This window comes from Mirounga leonina, unplaced genomic scaffold (genome assembly GCF_011800145.1).
Source record: "Mirounga leonina isolate KUSES-001 unplaced genomic scaffold, KU_Mleo_1.0 Mir_174, whole genome shotgun sequence".
Taxonomy (NCBI): Eukaryota; Metazoa; Chordata; class Mammalia; order Carnivora; family Phocidae; genus Mirounga; species Mirounga leonina.
In genome coordinates, this window is record NW_023270451.1 from 58662465 (window position 1) to 58685099 (window position 22635).

General features: G+C 37.6%; 1 protein-coding gene across 1 annotated transcript in view; it reads left to right on the plus strand.

The window, feature by feature from the left end:
* Positions 1–22635, plus strand: part of CFTR (CF transmembrane conductance regulator) — a 165066-nt gene that overhangs the window by 16697 nt on the left and 125734 nt on the right. Inside the window, exons 2-3 of the mRNA XM_035020298.1 lie at positions 12578–12688; positions 16587–16695. Of these exons, the coding sequence (XP_034876189.1) occupies positions 12578–12688; positions 16587–16695 (220 nt within the window). The remainder of the gene's footprint in view (positions 1–12577; positions 12689–16586; positions 16696–22635) is intronic.

Here is a 22635-nt window from a genome sequence, read left to right on the forward strand (position 1 = left end):
CTCTATACTCAGAGAAAATAGTCTCACATTCTACTTTGTGTCTAATCCTTATTGTCAACTCCTAGGTGTCAATATATAGTGGAAGAAGCATGTACTTTGGAATCAGACAAACCTGGCTGGAATCCTTATTATTATATATCCTATATATATCCTTATATATATGATCCTTTGTGACCTATTAACAGTATGATATTGGGCAATTTACTTATCTTCCAATGATGATATTATGCTCATTAGTGCAATCAGTTATCCTCATTTAACACAGCTCAGTGTTATTATGATATCTAACATTCATTGAGTGTTTACTATGTGTATTAGTCAGGGTCAGAGAGGTCAGAGAAACAGACCAATAGGATATACCTATATACATATGATTTATTCTAAGAATTGGCTCACATGATAATGAAGGCTGGCAAGTGCAAAATCTGCAGGGTGGGCCAGCGGGCTGGGGACCCAGGACAGCCAATGTTCCCATTTTATTCTGAAGGTAGTACACTGGAGAATTCTCTCTTGCTTCAGGAGGCCAGCCTTTTGTTCTATTTAGGCCTTCAACTGACTGTATGAGACCCACCAATATTATGGAGGGCAATCTGCTTTACCCAAAGTTAATGATTTAAATATAAATCTCATCCAAAAACACCCTCTAAGTTAACACATAAAACTAAGTACTTTCCATGTATTAAATGACAGCAATTAAGGCCAGACATAGAGTCGTTCCTTAATAAATGGTAAAGACTGCCATCAGCATGATTATTGTAATTAATTCTTATTCATCTTCACCACCAGGCTCTAAGAAAATACCTCTCTTCTCTAAGTTTAACCCTCCTCTTTTGTGAAATAGGCCCAGTGAATTCTCTGAATTATGGAGATCACATTCCCTGAAATTTCCTGCCCAATTCCACATCTGCAGCCTGTGCTTTGCCATTGGCTTTTTCTTTTTTTTTGGCTTTTCTTTTTTTTTATTATGTTCAGTTAGCCACTGTATAGTACATCATTAGTTTTTGATTAGTTCAACGATTCATTAGTTACATATAACACCCAGTGCTCATCACAACACGTGCCCTCCTTAAAACCCATCACTCTGTTACCCCCGCCATTGGCTTTATCTCCAACTTTTAACCTTATCTTCAGTCTTCAGAGTATCCCCTTTGTTCAGTTGTCCCTCTGCATGCACTGCCCTAACATGGAGTTTTTCTGTTGCTGGGGGCCAGTGTATTAGTTTCCTAGAGCTGCTGTAACAAAGCACCAAAACCTGGGTGGTTTAAACCACAGACATTTATTGTCTTACGGTTCCGAATTTGAAAAGTCCGAGATCAAGGTGTCCGCAAGTTTGGTTTCTTCTTTGGCTGGGAGGAACCTGTCCCGTGCCTCTCCCCCAGCTTCTGGTGATTTGCCAGCACTCTTGGCATTCTCTGACTTGAAGAGGCCTCACTTTGACCTGTGGCCTCATCTTCATGTGGCATTCTCTCCGTGTCTCTGTCTCTGTGTCCAAATCTCCTTTTTTAAATAAGGGCACCAGTTGTATCGGGTTAGGGCCCACTCTAAATGAACTCATTTTTACATGATCACCTCTGTAAAGATCCTAATCACCAAATAAGGCCACATTCTGGGGTATTGAGAGTTAGGATTCCAGCATCACTTTTTTGGGGGGAACACAATTCAATTCCTAATAGTAACAGTGTTCAGAAACAGAATGAAATATGGAAGCAATTTGAAACTGTAAAGTGTAATACACATAAGGAGTTACACTTGTTTATGAACCTTTTAAAAAGCTATGTGTGTTTCATCTCTCATGTACAGAAATGACATGCAGATAATGCAGAAGATGTCAAGTGACATGATTGTCAAGGAGGGTAGAATAAAAGGGGCCATTTGCTCTTGGGTAGAATGAAGAATTACTTTCCATTTATAAAATTTTGGTACATCCCCATTAAGAATAGATAGAATGAAGGTCAGACATTTGGAAGAATGTTTTGGTAATGAAGGGTGTTAAATATGAAAATGTTTTATTGAGGGGAATTAAATAATCTTGGCCAGAAATAATTAAATAATTATTGGCTTTAAGTTACGACTCAGAAATGTTATTTAAGAATGTTCACTAAGCAAGCCCTAACATTCGAGGGTATAGCATACGAGGGTATAGACCCCTTGACATTTGCACTGCATTTACCATAGACTTGAGAAGGTGTTGACTTTGTTTTTGGCTTTTAATACATTTGAACAGAAGTATTGGCTGAACAGCACATATTTGCAATCATATCACTGTCCTCAGAGGCTATAGACATCCCATCTTTTTTTTTTTTTAAGATTATTTATCTATTTATTTGAGAGAGAGAATGAGATAGAGAGAGAGAGCATGAGAAGGGGGAGGGTCAGAGGGAGAAGCAGACTCCCCGCCGAGCAGGGAGCCCGATGCGGGACTCGATCCCGGGACTCCAGGATCATGACCTGAGCCGAAGGCAGTGGCTTAACCAATTGAGCCACTCAGGTGCCCTAGACATCTCATCTTTGAGTAATTAGTTAATACATTAATTTATTCTGTTTGTTGTTGTCCTAAACCCTGGAGAAGACAATGGAGATATAAAGATTTATATGACTCTTACATTGTTCAAGAAATTAGTCTTATAAGGGAAATAAACTAGCAAAATATAGTGTGGCAACATTAATTTAGCAGTTTTGAAAATAATTGAGTGACAGTTATGTGCTGTATGATAGGTGGAGGGGATACAGCAAGAAAAGAAAAGATCTATAAGTTCTTTGCCCTCATGGAGCTGACAGTGCAGGATGTTTGGAGATAGCGGGGATTTTAGACAAGTAAACAGACAGTTTGTGGTTATGGCTCAGGTGGAGGAAGTGCGGGCAAGGATGGAGCACACAGGAAGGATATTAAACCTGGATTGCAGAGAGGCTCATGCATACATAATTTATATGACACTATTTCCATGCATTTCTTGGAAACAGAGGTCAGATTTTATTGCAAGGGATTTATTAATTTTTCTTCAGGGTAAGCTGGCCCTAGTTGGTATTGGTACAAAACCAAAAAATGCCCTGCTAGGTGATGAGACTAGGAGAATCCTTTTAAAAATTCAGAGCCCCCTTATCACCAGTGGTTTCATCCAGTGGGAACTCCTGCAGAGTTCAAAAGGAAGAGAACCTGGCTCGATATTTCCTGGAAAGTTCATTTTCCTAAAGTGTGTATGGAAGCAAGAGATCATGACATTTTAAGATCACAGTAATTCCTAAATGCCTATAAAATTATTTTCACTAAACTATCGTGATTTGTGTTATGATTTGTGTTTTCAGTGACCTGATTGGAAAGGTGACCATTTTGAACTCTTAAATTGCTTATTAGGATCAGTTAATAATTCAGTCATCTATTATTGTGTGTTTTACTGTTGGGGGTAAAAAAAGCTACTTAGGGTGTTTATGGACCTTTATTTACCCATATGTTTCTTATATGATAAAAGATGTAAATATTAAGTGAAGGGGATTTAAAGTTAGGCTCTTACAGTAGAGTTTTATTTCCTTGGTCAGCCTTGAACCACTGGCTGGCTCCATGCCTCTGTCAGGCTCCTTTTTTTTCTGGGATTCACAGTGGGGCAAGGGTGAGGGTACTGCCACCTCTCCTCCTCCCTGAACCTCTCAGGAGTTTTATTGTCAGTGTCATTTCCCCCCCCCCCCCCCCCCCGTAATATCAAGGCTCCAAGAAAATGAGAAATAGCATTAGCATTGCTCCACAACCTTAGGAACAGGATCTGAAATTTAAATCTTGAGTCATGCAATGTGTCACTGAAGGGAGAAGAAAGAGAGAGGATATTAAATTTACCTTTCAATGCTATAATTTGCAATTTGCTTTCTAAGGGTGAAATAATAGCAATAGAAGTATAAAACGGGTTAAAATGCCGCCAATAACCAAATTCCACATATCGTTTGAAGATGGGAAATCATCTGAAGCTGGGAAGTCTGAATCCAATGCCCTGCTCCTCTTTAAATCACTCTGAGAAGTAATCATGAGTAACAGTGTGAGAGGACAGACGGCATAAATAAATTAAAGTGAAGTGAAGGTTAAGATAAATGAGAAAAATTCTAAAATGTGACTGACCATTTATCTGGTTAGATGATTTCAAGCAGAACCCTCGATACCAACTGTATCATGACTGAATTTAAAAAATCGTCAACTTTGTTTTCCTGATGCAGCATGTATCAGTGTTACCCGGGGAGTATTCGTTCTTAACGATCTTTATCTTAGAACGTTTCCAAGGTGGCCTCCAACCTCCGTTTTATCATTCCATTTGTCAAGCAAAATAAACAAATGAATAAACATCTTTGAATAAACTGTGTTGAGTGGAATCACACCGTATTTTATTTTTTTTAATTTTGGGAAAAGTTTCGTCAAGGCAGTAAGTAGCAAGCATATTTCAGAGAAGATCTGGTAAGTGGTGATGCTTGTGCACAGAGTGAGTGCTCATTAAGTGATCTGGGTGTTGAAGGTGTTGAGTTAGCTTCTGCTTTGCCTATGGCGGCTCGTACCAAATAGACCCCTGACTCCACAAGAGGATTGTTGTCCCCAGGAGAGGCATATCATCTCCACACTGGGAGAGACACTTGAACAGAGAAGAATCAAGTCCCTTTGATTCCAGATGTTGAGTTTACTCTAGAATGAAAACCAGGGCTTGGAAAGGTTATAGATATTTTATTGCTGAAGAATGCAGAAACCCATCAGAGACTGTTTACTTTGGGTCCTAGTCATGGTGTCCAAACAAACAAAGAGCTTCAATAAAGGATTCAGGCTTCTAGAAAAAGGGAGGGAATACCAGGTAAATGGGATAGTTATGAAACAAATACCACCAAAGTTAAATCGATATATGATGTGGGTGATATCCTTAATGTATCATTCATGTGAAGTAGGTTTTTTTCCTACCTTAGAGAGAAGAAGAGACAGAACTCCTTCTTTGCCTCTCAGCTCGCACTGGGCATGCTCGGAACCGCTGCTCTGCTCTGTTCTCCAGAATGCGATTGTCTAAAATAACAGTAAGAGTGCTGAGGTTCTGACAGTCACACAAGTTTCTCTCTGTCAGCTTTTACAAATGCCAGCCAGTAACCCAGTGGCATTTCTACCGTCAAATCTTAAGGCCAATCCATTTCCCCGCTTTCTTATTTTCTTGGTTTCAAATATATTTCTTATTGCCAATGGAAATAAAACCCAGAAATTGGAGAGTGATGGTGTCACTTGTCTTTCTTGGTTAGTAAAGAGCTCCTAAGAGTGAACTTATATAGGATGCAGCAATTTTATAGGGCAGTTAATCATCCTATCTTTCTAGCCAGTTGTTCCAGCTACAATAACTTTGGTGGCCTTTGTTGGTGGCTTCATGCCCAGACAGAATACAAAGCAAACAAAAATCATGGAATACCACTCTGAGGCTGCTTTTCAAAAGTACATGGGCATAGGGCGCCTGGGTGGCTCAGTTGGTTAGGCGGCTGCCTTCGGCTCGGGTCGTGATCCCGGGGTCCTGGGATCGAGTCCCACATCGGGCTCCCGGCTCGGCGGGGAGCCTGCTTCTCCCTCTGACCCTCTCCTCTCTCGTGCTGTTTCTCGCTCGCTCTCAAATAAATAAATAAAATCTAAAAAAAAAAAAAGTACATGGGCATAGGCTATGAATCACAATGCTCTGTTTCTTCTCTGTTATCGTTCAAGATGGGTGGGAATTTTTGTACCACTGCTTGTTGTCTCAATTGATTGAATCCCTGAAATCCAGTGAATTAGGTCGAGCTGGTACACGTGGTTTTTCGTCAATGGTACCCATTCCTCAGTTTCTTTATGCTATTATCGCCATGGTCACTTTTTCTGTATTTGTAGTAGTTCCAGCTGTGAAGCGCCTTGCTTCTGGGGGGCAGGAAATAAGCAATTTGCGCCACTTATGATGCATGTCACCAGTGTTTAGATCCTCTCACGGGAAGGGTGTTAATCACTCGCGGTAGCCACCCACGCACTAACCTGTTTAAAAGGGCTTAGAGTGTCAAAGTCACTATAACAATGACTTTGCCTTTCAGGAGTTCTAGGGGTAAAAAAAAAAATGGGGTAAAACTTTCCAAAATCGACACTGACAGTCAATTTCTGTATGCTATTTGTCTTAATACCAGCTTTATTGAGATTTTATTCACACGCCAAACCATTTACCCATTTAAAACATTCAATTCAATGGTTTTGGCAGATAGTGAAACTATCAATTTTACAATACTTTCAGGGCACCTGGGTGGCTTAGCCAGTTAAGCGTCTGCCTTCGGCTCAGGTCATGGTCTCGGGGTCCTGGGATCTAGCCCTGCATCGGGCTCTCTGTTCAGTGGGGAGTCGGCTTCTCCTTCTCATCCTCTGTCTGTGCTCTCTCTCTCTCAAATAAGTAAATAAAATCTTAAAAAAATTTTTTTTTAGCATACTTTCATCACTCTGGAAAGAAACTCCGTAACTATAAGCAGTCATTCCCCATCCTCTACCCCACCCCAGACAGCTGCTAATTTGCTTTCTGTCTCTATAGATTGATGTTCTGGGCATTTCATATAAGTGGAACCTTGTAGTTTTTGTGACTGACTTTTTCCACTTAGTGTGGTGTTCTCAAGATACGTCCATGCTGTGCTGTGTCAGTACATCATTCTTTTTTATCACTGAGTAATATTCTAATTGTAAGAATATCCATTTATCCATTCAGCAGTTAATATTTGGATTATTTCTACTTTTTTGCCTGTTATAAAAAATGCTGCTATGAACATTTGTGTACAAGTTTTGGCACAGACATCCGTTTTCATTTCTCTTGGGCTTGTACCAGCAAGTAGAATTGCTGGGTCGTAGGGTAACTTTATGTTTCATATTTCGCGAACCTTTCAGGCTATTTTTTCAAAGTGCCTACATCATTTTACATTCCCACTGCAGGGGAGGAAGGTTCTAATTTTTCCACATCTTTTCAGCACTCATTATTGCCTGTCTTTTTTATGATAGCCAATCCTAGCGGCTGTGAGCTGGTATCTCATTGTGGTTTTGATTTACATTTCCCCAATGGCTAATGAGCTTGAAAATCCTTTCATTTGCTTTTGTATATCTTTTTTTTGGAGAAAACTCTATTCAAATCCTTTGCCCCTGACTAAATTGAGTTTTCTTTATATTATTGAGTTATGAGAGTTCCTGAATACTCGAGATAAAACTCTTTTTATCAGATATATGATTTGCAAAAATTTTCTCCCATTTTTTGGGTTATTTTTCTACTTTCTTGACAGTGTCCTTTAAAGCATAAAAGTGTTTAATTTTTATGATGTTGTTTATCTATTTTTTTCTACTGTTCCTTGTGCCTTTGGTGTTATATCTAAGTGTATGCTTTTTTTTTTTTTTTTAAATTGGTCCTAATATGGCACATTTGGTACAAGTGTAGGCTTTGGTATCACAGTCTTATTTTTTTAATTATAACTCTTCTGTGGGCAAATTTATTTAAGCTCCCTCAGGCTCAGTTACTCATCTGTAAGAGGGAGGTAATACTAGGACTTATGAATTGTTGTGGGGGTCAGATGAAATAGTATATGTGAAATCCCTAGCATTTTGCAGGGCTGTGGTAAAACTCTATTAATCTTAGCTGTTACTATTGTTATAATCTCAGTAATAATAAACTCTAGTGCTCTGAAAATTAAACTGAAGCCAAGCGATTTCGTACATGAAGAAGCATGTAATAAGGTACATTTGTACTGCTTTATAGACAACATTGAATTTGGCCCCCATGAAAACCAGGTGAAGTAGTCATGGTAGTTGTTCTTTCCATCGGGAGCTGTAGCTGAGAGATCCAGAACCTTTTCCAAGGTCACATGACTGGAAAATGATAGAGACAGGGTAAGAGCCTAGATTCAGTTTCTTCAGTAATAGATTATAGTAGGAGTCAGGTGACTGGCATTTGTAGTCTTCATGATGAAGTAGTAGACAACCATATCAGGGGAAAAAAAATAATTTTGTGGGAAATTAGCACTGATAGTGAACGTTATGTGAGAATCATGGAGTTAGAACACATTTGACTAGAGGGGCGCCTGGGTGGCTCAGTCAGTTAAGCATCTTCCTTCGGCTCAGGTCATGATCCCAGGGTCTTGGGATTGAGCCCTCCTGTCTGGCTCCCTGCTCAGTGGGGAGTCTGCTTCTCCCTCTGCCTCTCCCCCTGCTTGTGCTTGCTCTCTCTCTCTCTTTCTGAAATAAATAAAAATCTTTTAAAAAAAACACCACATTTGACTAGAAAGTTTATGTTGGATAGCCATAACAAGTAATGGATTATAACTGTATGTTCCTTCTTTTAATTAAAAAAGAACTTCCTCCTTATTTCCAAAGTTAGACATGCTCATAGTTAAACATTGGAGAATATAGATAAGCAAAAAAGAAAATATCTTTTCAGACATTTCCTTAATATGCATACATTCCTAATATACTTATATTTAGAAGCATCTTATAAAATGGGCAGATAGATTTTCTATTTAATGTTTGGATTCTGTAGGCATGAGGTTAAATTAATTTATATTAGGATGCCTGTATGGCTATAAATTCTGGACTTCCAGAAGATTTTTCAGAATTGGATCATTGTCTTTTTGTTAAGCAGCAATTAATTATCTTTCTAGATTGTCTAAAATTCATTGACTACATTTACTATACTGTTCACTCATCTGGAGAAAGAAAAAGAACTTCTACTGTTCTCCTGGTAAAATTAGACCCTCATAAATAATTAACTCTCAAGCACAAAAATGGCTGATCTTTAGCAGAGCATGTTCTTTCTAAAGTTCTTTCGAGCTGACTCAAGTGGCTATTACTTATAAATTCACCATTTTATGGATAAGCAACAAACACTGTTTAAACACATCTGGAATCAGAGAATGAGGACTCCCTGACCTGACTCTCACCCCAGAGCTATGACTTTGGGGTACACCCTTGAAGCCTGTAAGATTTACACAGGACTTTTGAGGGCCAGATACCACTACTGTCTCAAGTGTTATTTTCACTAAAATTCACTGAGAAAAATACATCTATGAAATAATATTGAATCTCAGTTGATAAAACAACTGTGACATTTGAAGTATTATTTCTATGACTTTTTTTTCTTTAAATCCTTATAAAGATGAGAATGACTTCTGGTCTCAAATCAATCCTTCCCATCATAGCCATTTATCAAAAAACAAAACAAACAAACAAAAGAAGCAACTCCCCCCCCCAAAAGCCCAAAGCAAAATGATAGCACTTTGCTGCAGAAATCTGGGATTATCACAGTGTGTTCAAGTGATTCTCCCCCTTTCCTCTGCGTTGAACTTCAACATTTCCTTCAATTAGAACTATCCAGATTATTTGGGCTAGTTCAAACTCAAGGTAAATAAGCTGGATGATGAGAACACCTCTGGTATATTTAAATTTGTCTACACAAAATAGTTTAATTTCTACTTACTTCCTCAAGTATTAATTATTTCATGCAAAAAGGAAAAAGGCTATTAGTCTTTGAGTGTATCAGTTTGTCAGTGTTTGGGAGAAGTGTTGTGCAACCAGGACTTGTTGAATTTGCTCTTTTATTTCATTTGGCTGGTTAAAGAAAATGTATAGTGAAATACTGTGGAAGCATGATTGCCTTATACAGACAAAATCATTTTGAACTGAAAAGGTCTAACACCTGACCTTCATCTTAAATTCTAGCACTTGAAAATGTCAGATGTCTCTGTTGGATTAAAAAAGCCAAATGTCAAATGGGAAAATGATTATAAGCTCTAATTATGTGGTTTTAGGGGGATAGGTTTTATGAAAACCAAGGCTTTAATAGTGGCGATGATTGAAAAATTATTTTCATTATAAGAAATTACAAGTCACTCTGCCAAAATTGGAAGTATTGTCCTAAGAAATGAAATTAATTAAAAACACTTTCTTCTGTGTGTGTGTGTGTTTAAAAAAATGAAGTGATAGCATCTTTCCTCAATAAAACCTGAAGCCTCGTATAGTTATGTGAATAGAACAGTATATCTGGGATACTAGAACTTTGGAAACTGTCACCATTTCTAAGACCATTTTTTAAGTCCATTGTCACTACATAGTGACTGGTTATGAATGAAGAAGGATAAAATTAATTGGAGATGAGAGGAAGAGACGGTGGGAGCAAATTTGAAGAGGAGAAGGAACAGGGTTTATTGTTTTGGGTTGTTCCAGGCGTACCTGCTTTGCTTCATGAGCCACCTGATGCTCATTGATTCCCAATGAAAGAAATATGGAAGTAGAAATCCTGACCAGGCATTCCTAAATTCTATCCAAGTATGTTTAACCTACTCAGGATTATTCGAAAGGAGTGGCGGCTGGAGTTTTACAATGACTAATATTCCATAAAGTGTCTAACTGTAGATATCTGGGAATTTTTTGTTTTGTCTTTGTTTTTTGCATTTCTAAGATTGGCTTGAGGCAGGCATGGAGAACTCATTGGAGCAGAAATTTCATTCAGTGTTATCAGTTATCAGAACACATTTTTTTTTTTTCTCTAGGGTAAGTCTGGTGATTGCTAGGCAGCCTAAGGTCAACTGATTTTAGTTTTTCACTTTAAGCCAAGTTTCTATTTCAGGATACAAATATGGGTTTACTGTGGTAAACCTATCAGGAAACACTAAATTTTATTAATAATTGTAAATGGCTAACTTGAGTTTTAATATTACTGAATACGTTTAGTTTGATGATGCTGGGCTATGGAACTCTAGATAATCAAACCTATATGTCAAGGTGTAATATACATATTAAAATGGACACAAATTACACAGGGAAGCTTTTTATAGAGGCAGCCAACAAATTATATTACTTTAAAATGAGCTTGAGACTCATTCATGGGAATGATCATCAGATATTAGATATGGACCAAAAGGTGTATGCTTATATATTTTTTAAAGAGATGAAAAGATTTATTTTTTAATTTCCTGCAAATGTCTTATGGTATTTGGAATTTACAGATAGTAAAATTCTGTTTATTTGTAAATTTGGTATCATAATCTTAAACATACTAAACATGCAGTGTTTGTTAATAGATGGAGTATATTTTCCTTTTTACTAGGCCTTCTATAGATCCCTTCCTTTCTGTCTTCAATGCCATTACCCTTGTCTCAAGTCTTTCAACCATCTGGAGGTCAGTGATCTTCTGCAGTTGGCCCTTTCTGGCTGAGCAGATTGTTAAATTTTCAGGAAGTTTGTGAGCTCGTTGTTAAGTAAAACTAGTATTAAAAATTAAATGATATAAACGTATGATTGAATTATATTAAAACAAAGGTAATAAAAACTCAGAAGTTGTCACTACCTAATTTGACATTTTATTATTATCTATGCTGTTGAGGTTATTTACCTTCATTGTAGCTGAAAGGTAAACATACTATGTTATATTATGCAACTGTGTATCTCTTCCCAACTCTGTGTTCAGTGACTTCACATTTGGTAGCTTGAAACTGATCACAGTGGGAGTATTTACGCCACAGAAATTGGCAAATGACTTAAGTCACTTTTGTGTTTTTCCTGGAGAAGGGCTGGTTAAAGATGGGCCTGCCTACCACCCCACTGCGTGCACGCGGCCAGGTTTTGGGCTTCCTACGTCTAGACTCTTATCTCTGTGAAGATTATTTTGTCTTATCCATACTAGTTGGAAATAATATACTTGAAAATAACTGAAAGAAAAGAAAAGAACTGGGGTATCCTGTCTAACTATTGACCATACTAGCTTCACTAGTTTCCATCATAAATTGTTCTTTATTAGAGATGTAGAGGGCAGATGTGTGTAACTGCTGTGGGGTGAGGAGACAGAACGTAGAGCTATGATTCCCACCCTCAAGTAATGATTCAGAAGTGATAATTAGGTCAATGAATTAATACAAACTATTCATTAATCCTTCAGCTATAGTCAATTCATTCAACAAATAGCTTCTTGCTGAGGACCATGTACTACAAGAACAACATTGTATAGGGCTATTGATTGAGGGTCCATCTTCTTATCATTCATAGATCATTTTATATTTAAAGTGGTATTCAGTGCTTATAAATTCCTAGTATCTTGTTATTTGGGACAGCTTTTTAAAAAAGGTTTATTTATTTATTTGAGAGAGAGAGAGACAGCAGGGAGGGGAGGGGCACAGGGAGAGGGAGAAGGAAACTCAAGCAGGCTCGATCTCATGACCATGAGATCAGACCTGAGCCAAAACCAAGAGTCAGATGCTTAACCAACTGAGCCACCCAGATGCCCCTGGGGCAGTTTTTGTTGTTGTTGTTGTTTTGTTTTGTTTTTTAAAGAATACTTTAATATAGATTTTTTTCCTCTGGGAAGGATTCTACTATTATTCCTGATCCTTTCTTTCAGTCACATTAGTTCAGAGGTATTGGTGTTTTATACAGATGTGTCCTATAAGATATGAAGCACTGGTGTTTTTATAAGTTGGAATATTTTATTCTCATATTTATGCACCCAGCATTTCCCACCTGCCAGAAGATGTAAAATAGTATCAGATTCTAAGTCTATGTTGGAGACCAAATCAAGTGAATATTTACATCTGTCCCTTCTCTTTGTTTTAGCTGGACCAGACCAATTTTGACAAAAGGGTATAGACAGCGCCTGGAATTATCAGACATATACCAAATCCCTTCTGCTGATTCTGCTGACAATCTGTCTGAAAAATTGGAAAGGTATGTTCATGCATATTGTTCATTAGTTGACAGGTGGAATTAATACTATTAATTATTAATACTCTAGATGATGGAGAGCTAACTTATTAGATGGCATAATTCTTAAAATGGCATATTTAAAATAGAAGCATTTTATTTTCTTGCTGAAGTCTTGACCAATTAAGAATTAAACAAGAAAGGTTGAAAGATTAACCATTTTCCTGATGAATGACTTTTTTTCTGAAAAATAATTCTAAGTTACCTGTCTTTAAATAACGTTAAGTGGATTTTGTGAAGACTGAAGTAGCATCTTTATGAAGCCAATCGTGTATATTTGCCTCCAAAATCTTAATATGTGAATATAAATGTACATACTTGGAAGTCTTAAGGTAATGGGTATCGGATATCGAAAAAATGTAAATATTTCATATTTTCGAGTACATATTGAATGCTAGGTATAGTATCTCCTCTCAGCTCTTGGAGGAAAGCATCATTACTTCCATCTTTCAGAGAGCAAACTGAGGCTCAGAGAGATGATGGAATTTTCCAGCTAATGACTGACAGAGCCATGATTCTAACGCAGATCTGCACTTAATCACCTCCTCAGGATCAGTGCTTCCCATTGTGGACAAGTTCTCAGAGTTCCCTTTTCTGAGAGTATTAGTTAGAACCCTTTTGATTGCCAGTGATAGAAACCCAATTAACTAGCTTAAGTAAACAGAAGGAATTTGTTGGCTCCTGTAGCTTACCTGTGTGAGGGGTGTAGGCAGAGAACTGGCCTCAGAGACTTAGTGGAACCAGAGACTCTGATGCCACTTGGTGGCATTTGCTTGTGCTGGTTTTATCCTCTCAGACCAGATTCCTCCATGCAGCGGGTCCTTAGAACTCAGCTCATTTCTTTACAAACCACAGAGAAAAGAGCCCTTTCTCCCTGGCCAAATGTGAAAAATCCCAGAGACTCTAGGGTCACACACTCATTCCTTAGACCAAAGGAAAAAAAAGAAACAAAAGAAAAAGAAAAAGTAGCTACTAAATGATTGCTCCAAAATAAAAAAAGTTGAGGCTTGTAATTTGTTTACCTTATTTTCATTAAACTCATTTCCCTTTAAAAAATATTTTCAGGGGCTCCTGGGTGGCTCAGTCATTAAGCGTCTGCCTTCAGCTCGGGTCATTATCCCAGGGTCCTGGGATCGAGCCCCACATCGGGCTCCCTGCTCTATGGGAAGCCTGCTTCTCCCTCTCCCACTCCCCCTGCTTGTGTTCCCTCTCTCGCCGTGTCTCTCTCTGTCAAATAAATAAATAAAATCTAAAAATAAAATGAAATAAAATAAATATTTTCACGGCAAAGTAAGATATTCAGCCTTATTTTTCTTGGTTTTATTCAAAGAATCAGGCTAGTGGGAATAATAGATTCATATTTCCAAGATCAAGGACCAGTTCCTGTTATTGAGCACGTACTGTGTGGAAATGCCATGAAATAAGGATATTTTGGTTGGTTTGATTTGGTTTATTTATGATGTTCCCCCCCAGTGCCTAGAATAGGGTCTGGCTTATAGTAGATGCTCAATAAATATTTGTTGAATGAATGATAACTGAATGTGAAATGACTAGCATTATGTAAAAACCTGTAATACTGTTGCAGAGATAAAATATATAAATATAATACATCGTAGGTATATCAGCAAGTTCACAATAGAACAGTAGATATTGAATACCTAAGTTCTGAATGGATGCCGAGGGAAATATTAATCAGAGAAGGGCTAGGTTAATAAAAGACTGTGTACTCCGGATAAATTTGTATTTGTGGCCAAATAGAGGACACCTGAATTTGTAGGATTATCTGGCCTAGAATTTTTTCTCCTGTTTTTATTGTACCTCCCATATAAATTCAATTAAAAATATACCTTTTTTTTTTAATTCAACAACTCTGTGCCAGTAGAAGTCCATAAATTCTTTCTTACGTTTGTCTTTATTTTGTATCTATTTTCACCCTATGCATTTCTATTTTTTTAAAAATAAAAATTTTTAAATTATAATAAAAAATAAAAAAATAAAATTGCTATTTAGAATTTATGGAAACATTTTGGAAGAGTGCCACACCATTTATAGTACTTTGTACCTCTGCATCCTTGGAAAGTGACCCTGGCCTCACATTTCATAACTGCCTTATGACAAAGGTCCTTAGGTGGTTACCACATAGTTGAGGGCACACTGGACCATTTGGCTCAGTTTGCGACATTGAACGCTTTACGTTACCCTCTGTGCAAACTGCACCTCCGTTCCATGAGAAGCTACAAAATTGATAAGTATAGAGCTTCTTCCTTTGTGATTTAACTCTCAGTGTTTGGGATTCTTACTGGGTCTGTTATGGTGCTGCGGAAACCACACCACCTCCTCTTCCCTGCTCATTCCTTCTCTCAGGCTATACATTGTTCAAATCCCACCCATTAAAAGAAATTCTCCCACTTTGCCTTTCCCTCAGGTTGCTGCCCCATTCTTCCCCCCTCCCCACTTCTTTCATAGCTGTTATTTCTCTGCTTTCCTTGATCTCTCCACTTCTTCACCTTTCCTTTACACCTCAGGTCCCTGAAATATGGTTTCCGTGTCTACCATGTTGCTAAAATGACTTTGACCAGGGTCACCAGAGGTCTCTTAATGTAAAATAAAATGGCCTCTTCCTATATGACTTCATGTTGACCACCTCTTCCCACCTTGAAACCATTTCTTTGGTCTATGTATCACCTCTCTTTCCTGACTTTCTCATCTGACTTATTCTTCCTTTGAAAGAGAGGCTGAATCTGCTTCCAAATTTAGCTTCTTACCCTGTTGTGAGTCACTGAATGATATGGACGGGAGCAAGGCCTGTGTGTGGGTGAAAGAGTAGAGAGGTGGGTAGATGGGATAGGGTAGTTGGGCATTGTAGATAGTAAGCTTCTTGGGGTGGCCAGAGTCAGTGCACAGAGAATGCCAGGTTTGTCCTCACACCTCAGTTGTGTGTTCTTCCTTTGGGGTAACTTAAAACCACCTCTGATAATCACAGATGAATAGTAATGGACATAGCTCTTAATTAAAGGCAAAACCTTTACCGAGTTCTTGCCTGTGAAACTTTTCATCTCTGTACAGTTTAGTAATGAAGATCAGGGTAAGATTTAGAGACATGTTTTAACCACTTGGGAAGAGAAAGGGCTTTCATTAACAGATAGAAGTGGCTCTTATGTAAACATAATACACTGATGAACTTACAGTTTTTAAAAGAAGATTTATTGGATACCCCCATTCTTTCAGACTATGTGGTCTCTTTTCCTACCAGAAAATATAGAATTTGATTCTCTTCTAATTTCCCAAAGACTTTTACTCTAATAAATGACTTTAATAGTTGAAAATGAAGTTTGACAGTATTTGTTTCATACCCCTACATTTAAAAACAGCCACTTAGACAAGTTTTTCTAATGTTAAATAACAGAAAAATCCACCTGACTTTTTATGTTGTTGTTGTTTTTTTTTTGGACAGTTAAATTTTGTAAAATCTACTACAGTTCTAAACAAGTAAAGATCAAAAGGTGAAGGGGGAAAAAAGTTAAATTTTTGTTTATTTTTCACTTTGTACCAAGCACAGTAATGTATATTCATAAGAGCCATACTTTATTTGTCCACCTCTTGCATTGCTTTAAAGAAGCCCAGAACCTTCCTTTAATACTAAAGTCTGACCTTGTCATGAAATCAACTCCCTGCAAATTGATATATAGTGACGCATCAAATTCTGCCAAATATCTGACTGAGTGTTGGTGTTGGAAGGTCTCTACAAGGTTTTTTTTGTCTCTTCAGTCACTTGGGTTAATCTCCTTGGATGTCGTTGTGAGACTAAAACTCAAATATTTGCACATGCAACTTATTGGTCCCGCTTTTTATTCTTTTGCAGAGAATGGGACAGAGAGCTGGCATCAAAGAAAAACCCCAAACTCATTAATGCTGTCCGGCGATGCTTTTTCTGGAGATTTATGTTCTATGGAATCTTACTATATTTAGGGGTAAGGATCTCATTTGTAAATTCATTATGGATAATAAGTATATTCATTATTATGATTTTATTAATCCAAAGTAATTATATTCATTTTTATGACTAGGGTAATCTCGTGTTCAGATAAAAGGACTAATTCAACTCCAAATACAAAGAAACCACTAAAACTCTAGTAGAGACAAGTAAAAATGCACTAAGGTGTCCTGGAATGCAGGTGGCAATCTACAATTTAAAGTGGGTTCAGAAATAAATAAGTAAATAAATAAATGAATGAATGAATAGGTTCAGTAAAATAAATTTCTTTGAAGAGGTTTATTTTCTGTTATGATCCCAAATCACGTTATCTTACTAGTATATGAGATTGCTGGTGCTTTTATTTTTCTGTATTTGACAGTAGAATTTCAAGATACAATGGCAGGAGAAGAATGAGGTCAAGTTTAGCCAATTATCCACATGGATATCTGTAATATTTTGAAATCATATCTGCATACTGAGTTTCAAGAAAAAATAGCAAACATTTAAAATTTGGCAGTGAGGTATGGTTGCGATATATTTTCTCAGTCTCTTAATGTCTCTATCAGTGAGAAGAGAGCTTCATGCCTGAAAGCCCCAGGCTTTCTGGTATTTAAGTGTAGTCTGGGATGTTTCCATCCATCTATCCATCCTTCCATCCACCCACATCTACCTACCTACCTGCTGTTAAATGTGACTCGGATCTATTATTTTTTTATATCACCAGAGCATCATTTCATATCCTTGGTTGTAACCTGTAAAAGGCAATGATGGGTTGAAAACTTATTTAGTCCTTAAGTGAAGGCAGTGTACAACATTTGCTCTGGTAGAAGTCCCATCTGGATTCGCATGTGTTGTACTCATCTTGGTCTGCATGCACTGGAGAATTAGCATTACCACAGTGTCTAGTGTCTCCCCAAAAGATGCCATTCAAGTTGCATGTTTTTAAGAATTTGTAGTTTGTACATACCAAGAAAAAAAATGCATTTAAAATTTTATCTTGACAAAGATGATCACATTTAGATCCAGAACGTTTTGTAATGCTCTTGACAATCACCTGGAAAAATTCTTCTGGCTTTTGAAATTATCTGTCATCCATCTGTCCATCCTTCCATCCACCCACATCTACCTACCTACCTACCTACCTATTTACCTACCTATCGTCCATCTAATCTTTCTACCTCTCTATTCCTATAGAAACCTGCAACAGTTTGGGGGTGAAAATATTTTGTTCGTAAGTATGAGTAAGGCAGCTCAAGAATTAATTATCTTTTAAGATGTCTTTGAGGTGATTTTTCTCACTGAGAGCACTCAGAACTTTGGGAAACAATTTTATCCATAGCATCTGGCGCTATTTGACTTAATTAAAAAAATCTTTTGTTGGTTGTCTTAATGATTATACTGTATACATTTGAGTCAGTGTATAGAAGTTCAGTTCACTCTGGTCATACATAAGAATATAACATTCTCAATAAGTTATTGTCGGATTGAAGTGAGTGACACTTCCAACACTTGTTATGTCATGACTGAGACTATGGTAGGACTGACAGTTTTCCTCAGTCTCTCCTCAGTCATGGTCTCCATCACATGCTGCTTCCATTGATTAACATTATCTTTCACATTTAAGACTCCTAGCATAGAAGAGAAACAGGCTGTTGGAAAGCTGAGCATGAGAGTCAATTAAGGATAGTGAGAGGCAAGCCAAGTGGAGGGAGTTCTGTAAGCAGATCACTGAGAGAAGATGGTGATCCCTTCTTGAGTCGGAGGCAGCTCTGGGCATATTTCTGTTATCAAGGTGAGATGTGTGTCAGTGCAACTTGGGTCAAACTCCTATTATTCATTAAACCCCAAGAAGGTTAAGGACGTAGAGTAGAAGTCCTAGTACTAATGTTGCTGGAGTTCCCAAGTCCCATGTCTGTATTGCAGAAGATCTTTGTCCCTTATGTTTTGACAAAGACATTGAGTAGGGACTTGAATACAAGCCCACTGCTAAGAAAAAGAGTGTTTTGGGGAATTTTGCACACAGATAGTCCCTGGAGTAGGCTTTGACTTATGTATTTCCCTTTTACATGATTGGCTACCTAAGGACAGTTAGCTCCAGCAAATCTCCTTCTTCTAGATACCTGTTAGGACCTCTTTCTCATCTTCCTTCCCACTCCTACCTCTCCCCAAATGTAGCTCCCTCTCTAACCCCAGCAGTGACTTGCACGCTGTATTCCCTAAACTCGCCCTATATCCTATTTCTACTCCCTAATAGAACCCCCATCTCTAAAACACACTTCCTTGTACTCTCTACCCGAATGAAGGTAATCTACACCTTCCCTCAGTTCCAACAGAGTTGGAAGTTCTTGGGGTTTAGATTTCTTTGAAATATAAGGAGTTTTTATATCACTCTTTAAAGTATCCAGTAGCCCCACGCCAGGTAATGTGATCTAATTGGTTTGGGATGGGCCCTGGGATACTAGTATCCTCATCAAGGTCCCCAGGTGATTCTGATTCAGGTAGACAAGCACCATTATCACTGAATGTATCTGACTTTTGCTAGAATCTAAGGGGAGGGGTTGGGTGGCCCACATTGAGGGAACTTTTTAGTTTGATTTTTTCCTTAATGATAATATGGAAAAATTTAAAAACATATAAAAATAAATATTAACTCTTAATGACATAGAGCAGTTTTTCTCAAACTTTAATATGCATACCAGTAACCCAGGGATCTAGCTGAGCTACAGATTCTGATTTAGGAGGTTTCTGGTGAGACCCTAAAGTTCTGTATTTCTAAAAGCTCCCAGGTGAAGGTTTTGCAGGGTTGTGGGAGAAGAGAAAGCCTAGGTCGAAGGAATAGTTGTGAAAAGAGAAGTAGGCAGATTCATCGGGGCTGAGGAGCCCCTGAATAAAAGCAATGGGGGGAATCCCACTGAGATCAAAATGTAGCTTAGAGGCATATTGGAAAGTCCCAAAGTAACTAGTGTTAACTTTCCATGTCTTCCTCCGGCACCCCTCCCAGGACTACTGGAGAGAAGCAGATGACAGGGTGCATGGAGAAGGCAAAGATACAGCTAAGAGGGACTCTGTTTCTCTTCCAAGATTGCAGTAGGAGATGTTACCTCTTTTTCTGTAGAAACTTTGTTATACAGGTGGGTTGGGTTTTTATGTACCGTATTATTTGAATACTATTTGAACAGAACGGTGTTCTAAGAGCATTTAGCGGTATATGTACTTTTTAAAAAAAGATTTATTTATTTGAGAGAGAGCAAGTGATGCAAACACGGTGGGGAGGACAAGAGGGAGAGAGAGAATCCAAGAATCTCAAGCAGACTCCCCACTGAGCAGAGAGCCCAACACAGGGCTTGATCTCACAACCTTGAGATCATGACCTGAGCCAACGTCAAGAGTCAGATGCTTAACCCACTGAGCCACCCAGGTGCCCCTAGCAGTATATGTACTTTTTTTTTTTTTAGATTTATTTATTTATTCGAGAGAGAGAGAGAACAGGAGTGGGAGGGGCAGAGGGAGAGGGAAAGAGAATCTCAAGCAGACTCCATGCTGAGCATGGAGCCTGACGTGGGGCTCGATCTAATGACACTGAGATCAGGACCTGAGCTGAAACCAAGAGTTGGAGGCTTAACCAACTGCACCACCAAGGCACCCCGCCTTGAAGGCTAACGTAGGAATCCAATAGCATGTCCAGTAGAATATTGTATCTAAGACAAAATTCATCTCCTGTTCTTTCATGTGGAATTTTGGAACAAAATTGATGTGTAAATTCGGAATTGTTTGTGATCGTATTTTTTTAAAACTTACACTGGATATGAGGGCATCCAGGCCTCCCATTCCTGGTAGGAATATGGTGCATTTTTAGCACTTGTAGCTAACCGGTATCCAGTAGTGACTGATGAATAAAATATGGTGAAATAAAGTAAAATATATGTGATGCACTCAAATATGTATTTTTTTTTCAAAAGTGGGATTTTTTTTCCCCCCTTAATTCCCCTAGGGCATGCTCATGCCTTATTGCCACAAGCTCATTTTATGATCTAGGGACAAATCAGAGAACTTGTCTGGATCTCAGTTTCCTTGAATATACAGTGAAAGGGGCTGTAGTAAAGTGTTTAATCTCTATGATCTCTTCAACCTTTTAAATTATGTGTCCATGCTATGGGTCCTAGAGAAGTAGCCTTCATCTTAAATCACAGTGATCTAAACTTATAACTTGATTTGCTGAGTTGATGTTGAACTAATCATAATCCTTGCACTGATGGTCAATTGAGAGAGAAACAGGTCATGTTATAACTTTTCCATTTCAATTTATGGTTATGAATAAGAAGAAGGCTTTGGAGTCAAATGTTTGGTTCAAAGCCTAGCTTTACCACTTAGTAGCTGTGTGACACTGGGCGAGTTATTCAAACTTGAATAGATCCCAGTACATAACAAGTGCTTCGTAAATGATAGCTATTACTGTATCTTTAAATAGAATATCTACCTACTTGCACAAATACTCATATCATTTGCATTTCCCTCTAAATGCTGTAAGCAGTCTTAAAGCATCCATTTGATTTTTATAGGGCACAGGAATATGTTTTGCTAGTGTTTAAAAATGATAGCTAGATTCTAAGCCTTACTTCAGAAATTAAAATTAATATTTTAACACATCTTCCATTATTACATTTTCTGGATTAAACCTACTATTCCTGCTATTCAACAAATCCAAGAACTTTTTCTTATAAAACATGAAGAATATAGCTTAGATTTCTAGTGAGGGCATTGCTGATAAGTTAATGAGTCAATAAACCCTAAAAGGAAAATAGCAAAAGCAAAACATTTGTATTAGGCATTGAATCTAAAAACACGATTCAGAGGTAGACAGAATCTCAATATTTTTTGAGATTCTATTCTTGGTGTGGTATACAAACATTTTTATAAAAACTACAAACAACTGTGGCAGTGAATAGGTGTTATTTTTTATGCTGAATATGGAAAAATTCTTCCTTTAGCTGTATAATATGACTTAATATGCAGTAATGTAAACACTTTCACATTTTTCTTATTCCTCAAATGTTTTTGACTAGTTTCTAATTTTTTCAAATGGAATTTAGAATCCTTTATCCATTGATTCAACAAATATTTGCTGGGTGGATATTCTGTGGTAGGTATTGTGCATCATGTTGGGATTGTTGTAGAAACTAAGACAAACAGTCCCTGCTACTTTGGTGCTGAAAGTTCAGTTCCAAAGAATCTACTTGAAATTCTGATGAAGATTGTGTTAGTCTTACAAAATGGAGGAGAATGCTACTTTTCATAGTATTCGGTTTTTCTTTATAGATAATTTTTAAGTCCTTAAAAATTGGGAAATTTCTTTAGTTTCAGAATAGTCCAAGCCATGAAGTATACAAAGCTTTCACATATCAAGAATAGAGGACTTTGTTTTTCCCAGTCATTTACAGGGATGATTTTTGTAAAGGACTGTAATTCATAGACCAAGCTGGTTACCATTGTTTTCCTTTCTAAATATATAAATAAAAAAAAATCAGGTGCTATCTGTAAGTGGTTCCCTTGTAAATATTAGAGAACATGCTGCCTCAAACAGATTAAGGAAAATACTTTGGGGGGTTGGAGTGCTGATTTTGTCCTTGAATGTTGACAGTTCCATGTTGCCGTGAGGTTTATGTTGGTTTGCTGTTTGAAGATGATCCTATTATTGGCATTTTTCTCTACCAAAAATAAAGTACATTTCTTTTTTTCTGTGAACATGTACCCTCCCAGAGTAGCATAACTGGTGTCTTTGTGGAATAGCCATTATTGTTCAAAGGATGAGTATGTCCTCTTTTGGTTGAGGCAAGATGACAACTAACTAATTCAGTAATGGCGATATGTAAAATAGATGCCTGAATCAGATTAAGACATATTTTACTTATTTTGTTAAAAACTGCAACTGAGGGGC